Source organism: Pezoporus flaviventris, unplaced genomic scaffold (genome assembly GCF_033815535.1).
Source record: "Pezoporus flaviventris isolate CSIRO_AGI_PZ_B2104156 unplaced genomic scaffold, CSIRO_AGI_Pfla_v1 ptg000127l, whole genome shotgun sequence".
NCBI lineage: Eukaryota > Metazoa > Chordata > Aves > Psittaciformes > Psittacidae > Pezoporus > Pezoporus flaviventris.
In genome coordinates, this window is record NW_026892675.1 from 1,267,873 (window position 1) to 1,287,767 (window position 19,895).

The 19,895-nt window shown below is 51.7% G+C and overlaps 1 protein-coding gene across 1 annotated transcript; it reads right to left on the reverse strand.

Annotated features, from left to right (window-relative positions):
• Positions 1-1,378: 1,378 nt before the first annotated feature.
• LOC133282543 (olfactory receptor 14A16-like) lies at positions 1,379-2,350 on the reverse strand. The gene has a single exon (XM_061478551.1). It carries the CDS (start codon positions 2,348-2,350, stop codon positions 1,379-1,381), a length of 972 nt encoding a protein of 323 aa, XP_061334535.1.
• Positions 2,351-19,895: the final 17,545 nt, after the last annotated feature.

Sequence of the window (19,895 nt, forward strand, 5' to 3'; positions counted from 1 at the left end):
ACACCTACTCCTCCTCCCCCTACAGACACCAACTGCTCCCCATTGCTGGGCTCCATCCTGCATGTAAGGATTTGTTAAAGCCCTGAACCATCACCTTGCTTCTTGCTGACTTCCCTCCACCCTCTCTCACCTCCATACACACTGCTTATTGCCACCAGTAAGTAACTGAAGAGTAAAGAAGCTCTCAAGGCTTTCCTCAGGGGCTGACCATGTTTCTCCATTCACCATTGATGGATGCATTGAGTGCCAGGGGTGAGGTTCCTGCAGAGGCAGAGATGCCCCTGGGCAGAGCCGTGCTGCCGGGAGGGGTGTGCAGGGCAGAGCTGAGCACACATCCCATGGCATGGGCTCTGGGAGCACTGAGAGGGAGCAGAGGTGGGCACAGAGCAGCAGCTCCTGGCAGGGACAGCTCCAGGCAGCAGAGACATGGGCAGGGAGTGGGGGGACCTGATGCAGCACTTGTCTGAGCCTATGGGAACAAGGTTTCCTTCTGTCCTGGCTGAACCTCTCCCCTGTCACTGTCCCCCACTGCCTTTTGTCCTCCCACCAGGCACCATGGTGAGGAGCCTGGCTCTGTATTCTCCATGTCCTCCTTGCCACTACAGGCAGCCAGTCCCCAACAGCCTTCCCTTCCGAAGATCTCAGGTCCCCATCAGCCTTCCCTTCTCCAGAATGGACAAGCCCAGCTTCCCCAGCCTCTCCCCACAGGCCCCGTTCTCCAGTCCCTGCCTGTCCTGAGGGCCCGTTGCTAAACCCCCTCCTGCTTGCCAATAGCGTTCCTGAAGTGGGGATGTGAAACATGGATGGAGGATTCCAGATCATCCCTTCCCTTGTTCTCCTGCCGTGCTCCTGCTCATACAGCCCCCGATGCTGCTGTCCTCCCTTGCTGCCTCCTGTCCAGCTCCTGCCCACCCAGACCTTTCCCATGGGCTGTTCTCAGCCAGGCAGCCCCAGCCTGTGCCATTGCAGGGGAGCTCCCTGCAGGACCCCTGTGTCCCCTGCTCTCCTGCCCACAACACCCTGAGAGCTCTGCACCCCCCCCCATGCCATCCCATCTCCCCACACCAGCACAACAGCCCCGGCCCTTGGCCTCCCCAAGAGCCCTTCCTGCTGCAGGCACAGAGCAGCCATCCCAGAGCTGGAGCAGCCAGAAAGCTGATTGCATTCCCCTTCATTCCTGCCATGTGAGGACATATCACAGAGAAGAAGTTTCTGCAGGATGGTTTATTGTACTTAAATACAATGAGAGACCCCCACTGACACAAAGCCTGTGTGTCAGACAACACGAGTGGCTACTTAAGCAGGAGGAGATGAAACCTGACATTTACATGAAGACATCACCACAAATTGAAGCAGGAAAGACATGGCCTCTCATATCCTACCCTGGAAACCCTTTTGCAGGGTAAAGGAAGCAGTATATGGTTGCTGAAAGCCATCCATTCACCAGCTTCCTCACAGCATCCTTGAGCTCCTGGTTCCTCAGGCTGTAGATGAGGGGATTCACTGCTGGAGGCACCACCGAGTACAGCACTGACACCACCAGATCCAGGGATGGGGAGGAGATGGAGGGGGGCTTCAAGTAGGCAAATACAGATGTGTTGACAAAGAGGGAAAGCACGGCCAGGTGAGGGAGGCACGTGGAAAAGGCTTTGTGGCGTCCCTGCTCAGAGGGCATCCTCAGCACAGCCCTGAAGATCTGCACATAGGACCCCACAATGAGCAGAAAACACCCACATGATAAACACACACCAACCACAAGAAGCCCAACTTCCCTGAGGTAGGAGTGTGAGCAGGAGAGCTTGAGGATCTGGGGGATTTCACAGAAGAACTGCTCCACAGCATTGCCTCGGCAGAGGGGCAGTGAAAATGTATTGGCTGTGTGCAGCAGAGCACTGAGAAAGCCACTGCCCCAGGCAGCTGCTGCCAGGCGGACACAAGCTCTGCTGCCCAGGAGGGTCCCATAGTGCAGGGGCTTGCAGATGGCCACGTAGCGGTCATAGGACATGACAGTGAGGAGAGAATACTCTGCTGAAATGAATAAGAGAAAGAAAAAGAGCTGTGCAGCACAACCTGTGTAGGAGATGGCCCTGGTGTCCCAGAGGGAATTGGCCATGGATTTGGGGACAGTGGTGGAGATGCAGCCCAGGTCCAGCAGGGAGAGGTTGAGGAGGAAGAAGTACCTGGGGGTGTGGAGGCGCTGGTCGTAGGCTGTGCTGGTGATGATGAGGCCGTTGCCCAGGAGCGCAGCCAGGGAGATGCCCAGGAAGAGCCAGAAGTGGCAGAGCTGCAGCTCCCGCATGTGTGCGAATGGCAGGAGGAGGAACTGGGTGATGGAGCTGCCGTTGGACATCTGCTGCCTCTGGGCATGGGGCACCGTCAGAGGAGAAAAAGGCAGTGACAGGTTAGGACAGGAGGGATGTCAGATACAGAAGTTCAGTTTACACATTCAAAACTGAGGACATTTTAGCAGGAGAGGAGAGGTTCAGCGTCGTCCCCAGTCATGTCATTACACTGCTGAGGCTTCTTCCTAAGTACAATCAGAAGAGCATTGCATCAGGCAAAAGTCTCAGTTCTTTGCAGAGCCAAGAGAGCTGCAGTGTCCATCAGTCCTCTCCCACTTGCCCTGTGCTCAAACTTGCACTGCCTGTAAGGTGCCTTCACACACAAATTGATCTTAAGAACTCCCACAAACATGTGTCCTGTGCTGAGATCAGGGGAGAACGGTTTCAAAGGGCAGATCACGGAGCTCTCACGGGGAGAAGCAAAGGGCTGTGTGCAGCAGAGCACGGCCAGCAGCCACCTCCAGTGGCAGACCCCAAGAGAGCTGCCTGAACTCACCCTCCCCAGGGCTGGGCTGCACTTTTCCCCCACTTCCTGCCCATCCATATCTCTGCTGCCTGGGGCTGTCCCTGCCAGGAGCTGCTGCTCTGTGCCCAGCTCTGCTCCCTCTCAGTGCTCCCAGAGCCCATGCCATGGGCTGTGTGCTCAGCTCTGCCCTGCACACCCCTGCCTGTGCAGGGGCTCAGGAGCAGCTCACACAAGCCCTCCCAAGACTCTCGGTGCCTCCCCCAAAGCAGAGAAGTAAATTCCTATCTCCCACTGCCCAACCTGCCCACCAAGAGGGAAAACCATCAAAGCTCAGGATCCTTCCCTATCAGGTAAATGATGCCTCAGTGTCTTTCAGAGGGACCCTCTGAAGAAGTGCTCAGAGTGACGGCAGATTGGAGCAGCGTCACCCACCCAGCACTTCCCTTCCCTGTCAAGAGTTTCTCCTTTCCCCACAGTTCCCCCCCGAGCTCCATGGGGAGCTCCCGGGCAGGCCGAGTGCTGACCCTGGCAGGCAGCAGAGTCCCTGCCCCTGCACACAGCCTTTGGGCTGCAGGAACCCTGCTGCAAGGGCAGTGCTGGGCACCCCTGGCTGCACACCCACATTCACACCCTGCAGCCAGCCCCGGGACAAGGGACCTGCCTTGTCCTGTCCCTGCATGGTGCAGGGGGAAGCCCTGCTCTGCAGCACATCCTCCTCCTTATCTACACAGAGAGAGACTGCAGCTGCATTGCCCTGCCCCCAGTGCCTTACCACAAACAGGGCTGGGAAGGTTTCTCCTTCAGAAGGTTCCTCCTCCTCCTCCTCAGCATCCTCCACTGCCAAGTGACTTTAAGCTCCCTGTGTCTCGCAGGTCTCCCCTCGGTCCCAGCTCAGCAGCAGAGGCCCAGCCCAAGGTGGCTCTGCCTCTGCCCCACTGGGCTCCTTCCAGGGCTCCCTGGGGCTCCAGGGAAACACCATGGGAAACAGCCTGAAGCAAGCACTGATCTTCCCTCCCTCAGCTGGGAGGCACACTGCCTTCCTGCAGTGCCAGTTCTCTGATGATACAAAGATTTAAGGCTAAAAATCTTCATTTCTTACAATCAATCAACTAATTTGAAAATGGCCCTTTGAGAACATCAAATCCAACCATTAACTTATCTCTGGGAAGTCCACACACTGAGCATGAGAACACCTCTGGTAGGATACCCCAGCAACTGAGGCTTTAAAGCTGAATTTTACATCCTACCTTAATTTCACTAATTTATATCCTATTCTGTTTGTTGTTAAACATTCTGCTATACATTAGAGCATAGAAATCAGCTGAACAAGTTATGTTGATGCAGAAACTTGTCCATGTATATAATCGTACTTAAACCCATTTAAGAAATTCTTAACAACTGAGTAAAACAACCAAACATCGCCCTCAATTTATAACTGGAATTCAGCACTACTCTGTTTGTAGGCACCGCGGCAAGAAGCGAGCACACCTCTCTGACGACCCTAGAACTTTTAGTCCCAAGAGAGAGATTTTTTGAGCTCTAACCCCTAACCCTAACCCTAACCCTCTCCTGGACTGCAGTGTGCTGTGGGCAGCATCTCCCTCATAGTGAGACATCTCTGAGAGCCCCCTAACCTCTCCAGTTTAGCTAATAGGGGGACCATCTGGCTGGGCCGATCCTGCTGCTCACTGACACTCAGCCCTTCGCCCGCTGAGGAGTGCTTCCAGAGCTGCTGTGAGTATTGTGCTCTGCTTTTACTTTTCACTGCACCAAGGGCAGCTTCAGCATAGGGATGCATCTAGATCTGTGCACAGCCATCTAGCTCCATCTCAGTGTGTTGTGTCAGGTTGGATATTTAATTGCAAGTGCGTGTATATTAGCTTCAGTGATCAAGTACTGTTAGAAATCCTGTGATTGAGTTTACAAATGCAAACTGCTGCTAGCTGGCATTTGTGATCCTTTAGATGAATACCAAGCCTGAGACTAAGATGGAATCCAGCTGCACGCAGACTGCTCTCGGAGAGGGAGCTTAGAAAGCAAAGAGATCCAATCTGAACCTCGTGACTCAACAAGAGGGTCTCCCTTATTCCTTTCTGTTTGCAGTTTCTATACACATGATTTCAGTTCAATGCTGTGTAAATCACTTGAATCCAGTCCTGGATAAATCCTTGCCAGGTCTGACACAATCTCTTTTTGTAGATGGTGGAGTGGGGCCTCGCCACCAAATCCTGAGGAATCCTGCTTTTAGAAATTCACATTAAAATCACTTCTGCTGGTATCTGTGGAAGTGATTCTTTCAGCAACCCTAAACAGTTTCAGAACAGGCATGGGGGACTTCTCTGGGAAACACATTCCAGTGTCTCACCACCCTCACCGGAAAGAATTTCTTCAGAGAACAGAGTTTCTGTTTCACTGCAGAGAAAGGAGGCAGGAGAGAAGGGGTGGGGAGCACACACCCCAGCCCCGACTCCGCACAGGGCAGCGAGGGGTGCTGCTCTTCACTACAGCACAGCTGGGCTGAACTGAGTCAGTGCTTACACAGAAACCTGTCCTTGTCCCTGATGAAGCTCTACAGGCCACAGGCTTCTCCACAAGTACCAGCCCAGCTGTTTTTCTCGTCATGTCTTGCACAGTGTCACAAGCTGTGGCACAAGGGGAGGCCCTTGTTGCTCTTTCTCCTGGAACACGGGGAAATAGAAAATGAAATACTTTTTTTAATAATGAAACCCATTCCAGTGACCACGGAAAATATGGAACAAGATGCTAGAGCCCTACAGGTTTTACCAGGAAGAGCTACAATTAGCTAAAAATTCCCTCCTGTGCTGTTTCCTTTCCCAGCCCATGGATACTTTCCTCAGTAACTGTCAAGTGCACATGACAAAGCAAGAGATCTGTGTCAAGCAAGGCCAGGCAAGGCAAGGCAATGCAAGACAAAGGAAGGCAAAGCAAGGGAAGGCAATGCAAAGGCTAGGGAAGGGAAGGCAAGGCAAGGCAAGAAATGGCAAGGCAAGACAAGGCAAGGGAACTCATGGCAAGGCAAGGCAACTCAAGGTAAGGTAAGGCAAGGCAAGGCAAGGCAAGGCCAGGCAAAGCCATGACAGGCCAGGCCAGGCAAGGCAAGGAAATGCAAGGAAAGGCAAGGCAATGCAAGGGCAGGCAAGGCAATGCTAGGCAAGGCAAGGCATGTCCAGGCCAGGCTAGGCCAGGAAAGGCAAGGCAAGTCAAGGCAAGGCAAGGGAAGGACAGGCCAGGCCAAGCCAGGCAAGGCAAGGCATGGCAAGGCAAGGCAAGGCAAGGCATGGCAAGGGAAGGGAAGGGAAGACATGGCAAGACAAGTCAAGGCAAGGAAAGGCAAGGCATGGCAAAGGAAGGAATAGCATGGCGAGGCGATGCGAGGCAATGGAAGGCAAGGCATGGCAAGGCAAGGGAAAGAAATTCATGGTGAGTTGAGGTGAGGCGAAGCAAAGCCAGGGCAACAGAAATACAGACATAGTGAGGGAAGGCAAGGGAAGGCAAGGGAAGGCTAGGCAAGGCAAGGCAAGGGAAGGCAAGGCAAGGCAAGGCAAGGGAAGGCAAGGCAAGGGAAGGCAAGGCAAGGCAAGGCAAGGAGAGGGAAGGGAAGGGAAGGGAAGGGAAGGGAAGGGAAGGGAAGGGAAAGGAAAGGAAAGGAAAGGAAAGGAAAGGAAAGGAAAGGAAAGGAAAGGAAAGGAAAGGAAAGGAAAGGAAAGGAAAGGAAAGGAAAGGAAAGGAAAGGAAAGGAAAGGAAAGGAAAGGAAAGGAAAGGAAAGGAAAGGAAAGGAAAGGAAAGGAAAGGAAAGGAAAGGAAAGGAAAGGAAAGGCATGATGAGGCAAGGGGAGGCAAGGCAATGCAAGGCAAGGCAAGGGAAGGCAAGGCAAGGTCATTAAAGGTCAGGAAAGGCGAGAAGAGGTAAGGTGAGGCGAGGCGAGGCAAGGCAAGGGAAGGAAAGAAAAGGCAAGGCAAGGCATGGCAATGGAAGGGAAGGCAAGGCAAGGGAAGGCAAGGGAAGGCAGTGCAAGGCAAGGCAAGGCAAGGCAATGCCAGGCAAGGCCAGGCATGGTAAGGCAAGGTAAGGCAAGGCAAGGCAAAGCAAGGCAAGTCAAGGCCAGGCCAGCCCAGGAAGGGCAAGGCAAGGCAAGAAAAGCCCTACAAGGCCAGGACAGACCACATCAAGCAGGGCAAGGTCAGGCTAGGCCAGGACAGTCAAGCAACGGAAGGTATGGCAAGGCAATTCAATGCAAGGCAAAGAAAGGCCAGGCCAAGCCATGCCAGGAAAGGCTAGGCAAGTTAGGTCAATGCAAGGCAAGACCAGGCAAGGCCAGGCTAGGCTAGTCCAGGCCAGGCAACACATGTTGGCACACACACAGATTGTGTTTTACCCACCACCATTTTGTCTGATCTCAAAAGTTAAGCAGAGTCAGGTTTGGGTCTTGCTTTGCCTTTTCTTTCCTTCCCTTCCCTTGCCTCACCTCTCCTCGCCTTTCCTGGCCTTTAATGGCCTTGCCTTGCCTTACCTTGCCTTGCCTTGCATTGCCTTGCCTCACCTCGCCTTGCCTTGCCTTGCCTCCCCTCGCCTCACCATGCATTCCCTTTCCTTGCGTCGCCTTTCCTTTCCTTGCCTTTCCTTGCCTTGCCTCGCCTTGCCTCGCCTCACTCTGTCTTTATTTCTGTTGCCCTGCCTTGTCTTGCCTCACTTCGCCTCACCATGAATTTCCTTCCCTTGCCTTGCCATGCATTGCCTTGCATTGCCTCGCTTCACCTCACTCTGTCTTTATTTCTGTTGCCCTGCCTTGCCTCGCCTCACCTCGACTCACCATGAATTTCTTTCCCTTGCCTTGCCATGCCTTGCCTTGCATTGCCTTGCCTTGTGTAGCCTTGCCTCTCCTCACCTTGCCATGACTTTCCTTCCCTTGCCATGTTTTGCCTTGCCATGCCTTTCATTGCCTCGCATCGCCTTGCCATGCCATTCCTTCCTTTGCCATGCCTTGCCTTTCCTTGCCTTGACTTGTCTTGCCATGTCTTCCCTTCCCTTGCCATGCCTTGCCTTGCCTTGCCTAGCCTTGCCTTGCCTGGCATGGCCTGGCCTGTCGTTCCCTTGCCTTGCCTTGACTTGCCTGGCCTTTCCCGGTCTAGCCTGGCCGGGACATGCTTTGCCTTGCCATTTCTTGCCTTGCCTTGTCTTGCCTTGCCTTTCCTTTCCTTCCCTTTCCTTTCCTTCCCTTGCCTTGCCTCACCTCACTATGTCTTTATTTCTGTTGCCCTGCCTTTGCCTCGCCTCACCTCAACTCACCATGAATTTCCTTCCCTTGACTTGCCATGCCTTGCCTTCCATTGCCTCAGCTCGCATCTCCTCACCTCTCCTCACCTCGCCATGACTTTCCTTCTCTTGCCATGTTTTGCCTTGCCTTGCCTTCCATTGCCTTGCATCGCCTCGCCATGCTATTCCTTCCTTTGCCACGCCTTGCCTTTCCTTGCCTGGTGTCATAGAGGAGTCAGAGAGGAGTCAGAGAGGATTAATAGAGAAGCCATAGAGGAGTCATCAAGGACTCATACAGATGACATAAAGGAGTTATAGTGGAGTCATAGTGGTGTCAAAGAGGAGTCATAGAGAAATCATAGAAGAGTTGTAGAGGAGTTGTAGAGGAGTCATAGAGGACTCCTTGAGGGGTCATAGAGGGGTCTTAGGGGACTGTTAGAAAGGTCATTGTCGAATGTCCTGGCTTTAGCAGTAGCAGTCATTTTTCTCCTTCTTAGTAGCTGGTGCAGTGCTGTGGTTTTGACTTTTGGCCTGGGAACAGAGCTGGTAACACCAACGTTTTTAGTTTCTGCTCAAATGTTTTGGTCTGACAAAGGACTTTGTGAGCCTCATGCTCTGCCAGGGAGGAGGGGAAGCCGGGAGGAAGCAGAGACAGGACCCCTGACCCAAACTGACCAAAGAGGTATTCCATACCACCACACATCATTCCCAGGATGTAACTGAGAGTTACCTGGCAGGGCTAGGACTCCAGGTTAGAGGAGGTATTGGTCGGTGCTTGGTCAGGCTGCGGGGCAAGTTATTGGTTGGCTGCTGCTGAGGTGTTGTATTCTCTTCCCTTGTTACTTCCATTATCATTATTGTCATTGGTGGTAGCAGTTGTGATTTGTGTCATACCTGAGATACTAAACAGTTCTTATCGCAACCCATGGGAGTTGCATTCTTTTCAATTCTCCTCTCCATCCCTCGGGGGGGAAGGGGGGGGGGGGGGGGGGGGGGCAAGAAATGGGGGAGCGAGTGAACGAGCTGCCTGACTAGTTTTAAACCATGACACTTCCCTTGCCTAGCCTTGCCTGACTTGGCCTGGCCTGGCCTTGCCTTGACGCGCCTTCCTTTCATTGCCTTGCCTTGCAATGCCTTGCCTTGTATTGCCTTGCCGTGCATTGAATGGACTTGCTTGGCCTTGCCTGGCTTGGCCTTGCCTGGCATTTCCTTGCCTGTCCTTGTCTTGCATTTCCTGGCGTTTCCTTGCCTTTCCTGGCCTTGTCTTGCCTTGCCTTGCATTGCCTGGCATTGCCTTGCCTTGTCTGGCCTTGCCTGGCATTGCTTTGTCTTGCCTTGCCTTGCCTTGCCTTGCCTGGCCTTGCCTTGCTTTGCCTTGCCTTGCATTTCCTTGCCTTGCCTGGCCTGGACCTGCCTAGCCTGGCCTTGCCTGGCCTTGCCTTGTCTTTCCTTGCCTTGCATATCCTGGTCTTCCCTTGCATTGACTTATCTTGCCTGGCCTTTCCTGGCATGGCTTGGCCTGCCCTTGACTTGCCTTGCATTGAATTGCCTTGCCATACCTTGCATTGCCTTGACTGTCCTGGCCTAACCTGGTCTTGCCCTGCTTGACATGGCCTGTCCTGGACGTGCAGGGCTTGCCTTGCCTTGCCTTGCCCTTCCTGGGCTGGCCTGGCCTTGCCTTGCCTTGCATTGCATTGCATTGCATTGCATTGCATTGCATTGCATTGCCCATCCTTGCATTGCATTGCCTTGCCTTGCCCTGCCTTGCCTTGCCTTACCTTGCCTTGCCTTGCCTTGCTTTGCATTACCCTGCATTGCATTGCCTTGCCTTTCCCTGCCTTGCTTTGCCTTGCCTTGCCTTGCATTACCCTGCCTTGCATTGCCTTGCCTTTCCCTGCCTTGCCTTGCCTTGCCTTGCCTTCCCTTGCCTTACATTGCCTTACCTTGCCTGGCCTGGTGTTGCCTGGCCTGGTCTGGCTTTGCCTTGCCAGTCCTTGCCTTGCCTGTCCTTGCCTTGCCTTGCCTGTCCTTGCCTTGCATTGCCTTGTGTTCCCTTGCCTTGCCTCGCATCGCCTTGCATCGCCTCTCATTGACTTGCCTGGCCTGGAATGGCCTTGCCTTTCCTTGCCCTGCCTCACCTTGCCTTGCCTTGCCTTGCATTCCCCTGCCTTGTGCTGCCTTTCTTTCCTTTGCCATGCCTTTCTTTCCCTTGCCATGTCTTGCCTTGCCTCGCCTTGTCTTGCCTCGCCTTACCTTGCCTTGCGTCTCCTCGCCATGCCTTTCCTTCCGTTGCCATGCAATGCCTTGCCTTGTCTTGCCTTGCCTTGCCTTGCCTTGACTTCCCTTGCCTTACCTTCCCTTGTCTTACCTTCCCTTGTCTTACCATGCCTTTCTATGATTTTCCTTCCATTGCCATTCCTTTTCTTGATTTGCCTTGTCTTGCCTTGCCTTGCCTTGCCTTGAATTGACTTCCCTTGCCTTACCTTCCCTTGTCTTACCATGCCTTTCTATGATTTTCCTTCCATTGCCATTCCTTTTCTTGCTTTGCCTTGACTTGACTTGCCTTGCTTTGCCTTGCCTGGCCTTCCCTTGCCTTGCCTTGCCTTGCCTTGCCTGGCCTTCCCTTGCCTTGCCTTCCATTGCCTTGCCATGCCTTGCCATGCCTTTAATTCCCTTGCCATGCCATGCCTGGCCTTCCCTTGCCTTGCCTTGCCTTGCCTTCCCTTGCCTTGCCTTCCCTCACCTTACCATATCTTGCAATGACTTTCTTTCCCTTGCCATGCCATGCCTTGCCTTCCCTTGCCTTGCCTCACCTCGCCTCGCCTGGCTTCACCAGGACTTTCCTTCCATTGCCATGCCTTGTCTTACCTGGCCTAGCCTTGCATTGCCTTGGCTCGCCTTGCCTTGACTCGCCTTGCCTTGCCTCCCCTCGCCATTACTTTCCTTCCTTTGCCATTCCTTGCCTTACCTCTCCTCGCCTCTCCTCGCCTTGCCTGGCCTTTAATGGCCTTGCCCGGCCTTGCCTTGCCTCGCCTCGTCTCACCTCGCCTTGCCTGGCCTTAAATGGCCTTGCTTTGCTTTTCCTTGCTTGACATTGCCTTGCGTTGCCTCGCCTTGACTCGCCAGGTCTTTCCTTCCCCTTGCCTTGCCTGGCTTTGCCTTGCTTTGCTTTGCCTTCCTTTGCCTTGCCATGCTTTCCCTTCCGTTGCCTCGCCTTGCTTTCCCTTCCCTTGCCTTGCCTTGCTTTCCCTTGCCTTGCCATGCCATTCCTTCCCTTCCCTTGCCTTGCCTTGTTTTGCCTGGAATTGCCTTACATCACCTCACTTTGCCTCATCTAGCCTCGCCCTGCCTGGCCTGGAATCCTTGCCTCGCCTCGCATCACCTCGCTTCGCCTCGCCTTGCCTCACCTTCCCTTGCATTGCCTTGCGTTGCCTTGCTTTGCCTTGCCTTGCTTTGCCTCGCCTTGCTTTGCCTCGCCTTGCGTTGCCTTGCCTCGACATGCCTTTCCTTCTGTTGCCATGCCTTGCCTTTCTTTCCCTTGCCACGCCTTGCCTTTCCTTGCCTTGCCTTGCATTACCTTGCCTCGCCTCGCCATTACTTTCCTTCCTTTGCCATTCCTTGCCTTGCCTTGCCTCTCTTCACCTCTCCTTGCCTTGCCTGGCCTTTAATGGCCTTGCCTGGCCTTGCCTTGCCTTGCCTCACCTCGCCATTACCTTCCTTCCTTTGCTTTGCCGTTCCTTGCACTGCCATGCCTTGCATTGCCTTGCCTTGCCTTGCCTAGCCTCGCCTTACATTTCATGGAATCACAGAATCATAGAATAGTTAGGGTTTGAAAGAACCTTAAGATCATCCAGTTCCAAACCCCCTGCCGTGGGCAGGGACACCTTACGCTAAATCATATCACCCAAGGCCTTGTCCAACCTGCCCTTGAACACTGCCAGGGATGGAGCATTCACAACTTCCCTGGGCAACCCATTCCAGTGCCTCACCACCCTAACAGGAAAGAACTTCTTCCTTATATCCAATCTAAACTTCCCCTGTTTAAGTTTTAACCCGTTACCCCTTGTCCTATCACTACAGTCCCTAATGGAGCATCCCTTCCCAGCATCCCTATAGGCCCCCTTCAGATACTGGAAGGCTGCTAGGAGGTCTCCATGCAGCCTTCTCTTCTCCAGGCTGAACAGCCCCAACTTCCTCAGCCTGTCTTCATACGGGAGGTGCTCCAGTCCCCTGATCATCCTCGTGGCCCTTCTCTGGACTTGTTCCAACAGTTCCATGTCCTTTTTATGTTGAGGACACCAGAACTGCACACAATGCTCCAGGTGAGGTCTCACAAGAGCAGAGCAGAGGGGCAGGATCACCTCCTTTGACCTGCTGGTCACGCTCCTTTTGATGCAGCCCAGGATACGGTTGGCTTTCTGGGTTGCAAGCGCACACTGAAGCTGGCTCATGTTCATTTTCTCATTCACCAGCACCCCCAAGTCCTTCTCCTCAGGGCTGCTCTGAATCTCTTCTCTGCCCAACCTGTAGCTGTGCCTGGGATTGCTCCAACCCAGGTATAGAACCTTGCCCTTGGCATGGTTAAACCTCATGAGGTTGTCATCAGCCCACCTCACAAGCGTGTCGAGGTCCCTCTGGATGGCATTCCTTCCCTCCAGGGTATCAACCAAACCACACAGCTCGGTGTCATCGGCAAACTTGCTGAGGGCGCACTCAATCCCACTGTCCATGGCAGTGGCAAAGATATTAAACAAGACCGGTCCCAACACCAATCCCTGAGGGACCCCACTCGTTGCTGGTCTCCAGCCGGACATTGAGCCATTGACCACAACTCTTTGCATGCGGCCATCCAGCCAGTTCTTTATCCACCGAGTGGTCCATCCATCAAATTGATGTCTCTCCAATTTAGAGACAAGGATGTCGTGTGGGACAGTGTCGAACACTTTGCACAAGTCCAGGTAGATGACATCAACTGCTCTACCCCTTTCCATCAGTTCTGTAGCCCCATCATAGAAGGCCACCAAATTGGTCAGGCAGGATTTCTCCTCAGTGAAGCCCTGCTGGCTGTCACCAAGCACCTTGTTGATTTTCATGTGCCTTAGCATGACTTCCAGGAGAATCTGCTCCAAGATGTTGCCAGGCACAGAGGTGAGACTGACTGGTCTGTAATTCCCCGGGTCATCCATTTTCCCCTTCTTGAAAATGGGGGTTATATTTCCCTTTTTCCAGTCATTGGGAACTTCACCTGATGCCACGATTCTTCAAATATGGCCAGCGGCTACGCAACTTCATTCTCCAGCTCCTTCAGGACCCGCGGATGGATCTCATCAGGACCCATGGACTTGTGCATGTTCAGATTTTTAAGATGGTCTCGAACCAGATCCTCTCCTACAGTGGGCACAAGGTCTTCATTCTCACAGTCCCTGTATCTGCCTTCCAAGATTTGGGTGGTGCAGTCAGAGCCTTTGACAGTGAAGACTGAAGCAAAGAAGTCATTCAGAACCTCAGCCTTCTCCAAATCCTGTGTAGCCAGTTCTCCTGAGAGCTCCGTGAGGGGGCCTACATTCTCCCTAGTCTGTTTTTTATTTGCTATGTACCTGTAGAATCCCTTCCTGTTATCTTTAATACCTCTAGCTAAGTTTAATTCTAACTAAGCCTTAGCTTTCCTAACCTGGTCCCTAGCTTCCCAGACAACATCCCTGTACTCTTCCCAGGCCGCCTGTCCTTGCTTCTACCTTTTAGAAGCCTCTTTTTTTTTCCTTCAGTGTTTCCTCAGCAGCTCCTTTTTGATCCAAGGAGGTCTCCTGTCCCTCCTGCTGCACTTCCTTCTGGTTGGGATGCAACACTCCTGAGCTTGTAGCAGGTGATCCTTGGATATCAACCAACAGTCTTGGCCCCCCCTGCCCTCTAGGGCTGTATCCCATGGAACCTTACTGGGCAGGTTCCTGAAGAGGCCAAAGTCTGCTCTTTTGAAGTCCAGGGCAGTGAGCTTGCTGCACGCTCTTCTCACTGTCCTGAGGATCTCAAATTCGACCATCTCATGATCGCTGCAACCAAGGATGCCCTGGAGCATTGCATTTCCAACGAGCCCTTCCCTGTTGGTGAGCACGAGGTCAAGCATGGCACCTCTCCTTGTCGGCTCCTCTATTACTTGCAGAAGGAAGTTGTCTTCTACACAATCGAGGAACCTCCTGGATTGCTTGTGCCGGGCCGTACCGTCCTTCCAACAGATGTCAGGGTGGTTGAAGTCACCCATGAGAACAAGGGTCTGTCTGCGAGCGTGAGGCTTTACCTATCTGCCTATAGAGTGCTTCATCCGCAGGTTTCCTTGCCTCGCCTTGCCTTCCCTTGCCTTGCCTTGCCTTCCATTGCCATGCCTTGCCTTGCCTTTTCTTTCCCTCCATTGCCTTGCCTCGCCTCGCATCACCTCTCCTCGCCTTTCCTGGCCTTTAATGGCTTTGCCTTGCCTTATCTTGCCTTGCCTTGTATTGCGTTGCCTCACCTCGCCTCACCTCACTTTGCCTTGCCTTGCGTCCCCTCGCCTTGCCATGCCTTGCCTTTCCTTCCCTTCCCTTGCCTTGCCTCGTCTTGCCTTGCCTTTCCTTTCCTTCCTTTCCCTTCCCTCGCCTCGCCTCACTATGTCTTTATTTCCGTTGCCCTGCCTTGCCTCACCTCGACTCACCATGAATTTCCTTCCCTTGTCTTGCCATGCCTTGCCTTGAATTGCCTCCCCTTGCGTAGCCTCTCCTCTCCTCACCTGCCATGACTTTCCTTCCCTTGCCATGTTTTGCCTTGCCTTGCCTTCCATTGCCTCGCCTCGCCATGCCATTCCTTCCTTTGCCATGCCTTGACTTGTCTTGCCCTGTCTTCCCTTGCCTTGCCATGCCTTGCTATGCCTTTCCTTCCCTTGCCATGCCTTGCCTTGCCTTGGGTTTCCTTCCCTTGCTTTTTCTTGCATTGCCTTGCCTGGCCTTGACTGACCTGGACTTTCCTGGCCTTGCCTTCCCTGGCCTTGCCTTTCCTGGCCTTGCCTTCCCTTGCCTTGCCTTGCCTTGCCTTGCCTTGCCTTGCCTTGCCTTGCCTTGCCTTGACTTGACAGCCCTTTCCTGGCCTAGCCTGGCCTGGATATGCCTTGCCTTGCCTAGCATTGCTTTGCCTGCCCTTGCATTGCCTTTCCTTTCCTTGCATTTCCTTGACTTGCCTGGCCTGGCCTGGCCTGTCATAGGCTTGCCTGGCCTGGCCTTTCCTTGCCATTTCTTGCCTTGCCTTGCCTTCCCTAACCTTGCATTGCCTTCCCTTGCCTTGCCTTCCTTTGTCTTGCATTGCATTGCCTTGCCTTGCCTGGTGTCCTGGGTTCAGCAGTAGCAGTCATGTTTCTCCTTCTTGGTAGCTGGTGCAGTGCAGTGTTTTGACTTTCAGCTTGGGAACAGAGCTGATAGAGATGTTTTGGTTTGGCCAAGGACTTTGTGAGCCTCATGCTCTGCCAGGGAGGAGGGAAAGCCAGGAGGAAGCAGAGACAGGACACCTGACCCAAACTGACCAAAGAGGTATTCCATACCACAGCACGTCATGCCCAGGATGTAACTGGGAGTTAGCCGGAAGGGCTGGGAGACTGCAGGGTTGGAGGAGGTATCGGTCGGTGCTTGGTCGGGCTGAGGGGGGCAAGTTATCGGTCGGCTGGTGCTGAGGTGTTGTATTCTCTTCCCTTGTTATTTCCTTTATCATTATTATCATTGGTGGCAGCAGTAGTGATTTGTGTTATACCTTAGTTACTAAACTGTTCTTATGTCAACCCGTGGGAGTTGCATTCTTTTCGATTCTCCTCTCTGTCCCTCTGGGAGCAGGGGGAGGGCAAGAAAGGGGGGGGAAGTGAGCGAACGAATTACCTGACTGGGTTTAAACCACGACAAGCAGCTTCAAAGTCCCCTCACATTTAGAAATGATGCTTTAAACCCCACTTTTCCTAATGCAGTTCTTGGCTGAGGCTTCAGGTTGCATGAAATGTAGATTATTGTAGAATCATAAAGTAGTTTGGGTTGGAAAGGACCTTGGTTCCAACCCCCTGCCATGGTCAGAGACACTACACATTAGACCATGTCACCCAAGACTCTGTCCAACCTGGACTTGAACACTGCCAGGGATGGGGCAACCACAGCTTCTCTGGGCTCCCTGTGCCAGCGCCTCAGCACCCTCACAGGGAAGAGCTTCTGCTTTACATCCAACCTGAACTCCCCCTGTTTCAGTTCTAACCCATCACCCCTTGTCCTGTCACTACAGTCCCTGATGAAGAGTCTCTCTTCAGCATCCTTGTAGCCCCCTTCAGACACTGGAAGCTGCTCTGAGGTCTCCACACGGCCTTCTCTTCTCCAGGCTGCACAGCCCCAATGTTCTCAGCCTGGTTCCATACAGGAGCTGCTCCAGCCCCTGAGCATCCTCATGGCCTCCTCTGGACTTGATCCATGTCCTTCTGATGTTGAGGATATCAAACTCAGCTTGCCCTTTAAATTTTTTTTTCATTAAATAGTCTGGGCTATCCATACACAATTTGAAGTGCTAATTCCTGGTGTTTTAAATGATTCTCTTCTCCATCAGTTGTTTCCTATAGATCCACAGATCCCTCTCAGAAAGTGTCCCCATTGCACATCTTTACTCCTGACAAAGCCATCCCAGATTTTATAATGAAAGCAAACGAGAACACATCAGATCACAAAACAGGTAAGGTCTCAACCTTTATCCCAGGTAGGTGAAGGATTTAATTCCTTGTTGTTGACGTATGTAAATCACGCCCATCAGCACCTAAATAATCCCAGCTGGGCTTATTTAGGTGCTCTCTGATGCTGAATTAAATGGGTGAGGATGCCTATACAGTAACCAAGTTCCTGGGCTACTGGTGGATCCATCCTGGTAACTAACCTGCATGGGGTAGGAAACCCACCTTTTGTTACGGAGGATTAAGTGCTAGGCAGGAATAACCAGGGTCATTCCCTACTAGGGCTTTTGGGGAGTAAAGAGGTGATTTCTGTCCTTTCCTGGAAGGCCCTGCAGCCCCCTCTCATCTTTGGGAGCACAGTAATGGAAGCATTTCTGATTGAAAAGTAAAGGCAGCTGCATCAAAATGAAAAGGAAGTTGTGCTTTTATATTTTCATTCTAAGTAGCAGCATGAACTGAGATGAAGGAAAACTGGATTTCTCCTACACTGAGGCTTGAACACATCTAAGAGTGCTTCCCAAGAGGTAATCTTGTTTTTGAATACGGATATGACACACTACATACTGCTATGTACTAAAAAACTACCTTTGGGGATTTTTGAAGGCTGGATAAAACTCTTAAAGGCAACAGTTTGGGGCTGGTATTGTTCAAATAAGACCTTCTTGTGCCATTAATTTTAAAACCTGTTGGGTAGATCCTGACCTGGTTCTTGGGAGCCCTTTGGGCTGACCCTTGCCTAGTCTGACAGCTCCCTGGCAGTTAATGTGTAATCCCCTGACTTGTTTTACCCCTGGCTCTGTGAATACCACAAAGGACAAGGCTCTGGAAGGACGGGTAGATGCTGCATGGGAGAAGAAGGAGCAGCATTACCCTTCTAGCTGGAGCCTGGAGAAGCTGGGAGTATTAAAACCCATTTCAAGTGGATCTGAGACCAAAGAGGAAGAAATCCCTGATGTGAAAACCATGCTTTGTCCTGTGGCATCCACAGGATCCACAGGCCTTGTAGCAAACCTTACCTCCTCTGCTTTATTTCAGGGCAGCAGAAACCATCACCTTGAGGAACCAGAGGGATGCTGGTGGTGTGAGCATGGGGCTCTTTTGCTTCATATTTTAAACGATCCTTTTCTTCACTCATTAGACAGTTTGTGCTGTATAACTCTTGAAAGAGCAGCTAGCCAAACACTGTGTGATTGCTGGGGGGAAGCTGTTGTGTATAGCACAAGCTGCAGCCTTAGAAACACCCCAGGTTTCATATCTGCACTTTGGATCACTTCAGACCAAGCACTTGGTTTGTCAAGCAAGAAAAAGCGAGGGTGAGCCTTTGTTAATTGTGAGCTTCAGGTCAATTCTCCCCTGGCAGGAGATGTGTGTGTCTGGGCAGGTGGATGCTGCAGGGGGGAGGATTGAGCCCCAGACCCAAACAGTTTGATTTTTATTATTTGGGTCACATCACCCAGCTCCGTGATGATGTTTCAGGAGCTGCTTTGCCTCCGGCATCTCTATGTAAGCAGTGAAAAGCAGCTCTAAATCCCCATTAATAACACCAGGAGACCACATGCATTGCTCACAGGACATCTGAAATGAGGAGTCTGGCTCTGGAAGTGAAACTCACCCCTTCAGCAAAGGGTCATCGAATAATGGTGATTTAAGCACGGCTCTGCTTGTCAGATACCAGGCAGCGAGCACTCCTGCTTTGCTCTCTGGTGTAACTCTGTCAAGTGATGATTAATGTTAGGCAGGAAAAATCAATGAGGATTTATTCTGCCTCTCATAAGCTGTGAATTTAGGAGCTGCTGATTTCTCCCAGGCAGAATTTATCTTTGATCAAGCCTGAATGTATCTTTTGTCTCCAAGTTAGCATTGTGTCTAAAGCAAAGTGAGGTGAGAAATCCTGGCTCTGCACCATCCTACCCTAAGGAAAAGCCACATTTGCCCTCAAAGAGCTCCTCCTGGGACTCAGAGAACAGCTATTTATTCCTCATGTACTCATACTGGACTGGCAGCACCCAAAAGATGAGAAATAATTCCCTTTTCCCAGCAGTTACTGGGGAATTCAAGGACTTTCATGTGTCAATGGCTTGAGAGGAACTATGAGGAACCCTGTAGTTTATTCATTCTGGTATTGCCCTCCCTCCTTGCCTTAAAAGACCTACTTGCTTCCAAGTGTGTTGGTGGTGGTTGGGGTGTTCAGCCAAGACTGGCCTTGGGAATTTGGTGTTTTCCTCTCTCAAAGACAATTTAACTAATATTGACTTATTTATATGTATGTGTGTGTATATATGTATATGTACACACTTTATATTGACTGAAAGTCGTGTAACTGAATGATAGACAAAACCTGACATTCTTAATATTATTGAGGGAAGGGGGGTCTGAGGAGGCTGTGGGAGCGAAAGCTGCTGCCACATCTATGCAGGGTTTGAAAACACATTTGGATCTCTTCAGTACTGTGGAAGTAAGGAAGGAATATGTAGACATGATGTTTCCCTGTGCATCATTAGTGCAGTGTATATCAATCATGGTAGAATTATTCTCTTTTAATTTCAGGCTGTGTAATGTGCTCCTTCACTTCACTCCCAGTCCCCAAGCCTTTGCTTTAGCCCAGTACCCAATGGGGAAGAAAGACATTCAAAACCACACAGAAATCCTTTTCTACCCTCCTTCAGTGCATCTCCTGGACTGTCAGTCTGGTGACTTCCAGCAGAAAAACAGGTTGACATTGGAAACGTCTAAAGCCAACTGTGCACATTCTTCTCTTTCTTCCTTCCCCACATTTTCATAGCTTGGTTTCCTATCTGCCTCATCCTATGTCTTTTCTAAATGTCTGGGACAAGGTTATCATTTAATATTTCTACTAAGGGTTTTATAGTGTCTCTTCATCTAGGAGAAGCATTCAGGACACACTGGCACTCAGGGTTCTTCAGATGAAGACTGGGAAATCTGACTTCATCCTGTTATATCCTCAAAGCAGCCACGTTTTGAGCCAATGCTTTTGACCAAAGTGTTGTACAATCACTAGTCAAGTGTATGGAAATAAAGCTGTCTTTTGGAAACTAATCCCCATGAGCACCTCAAACCATCCACATAGAGGATGCTTTGTT

Excerpts from the sequence above, each read along its gene's own strand:
- LOC133282543 (XM_061478551.1), bottom strand. The coding sequence starts at position 2,350 with ATGTCCAACGGCAGCTCCATCACCCAGTTCCTCCTCCTGCCATTCGCA.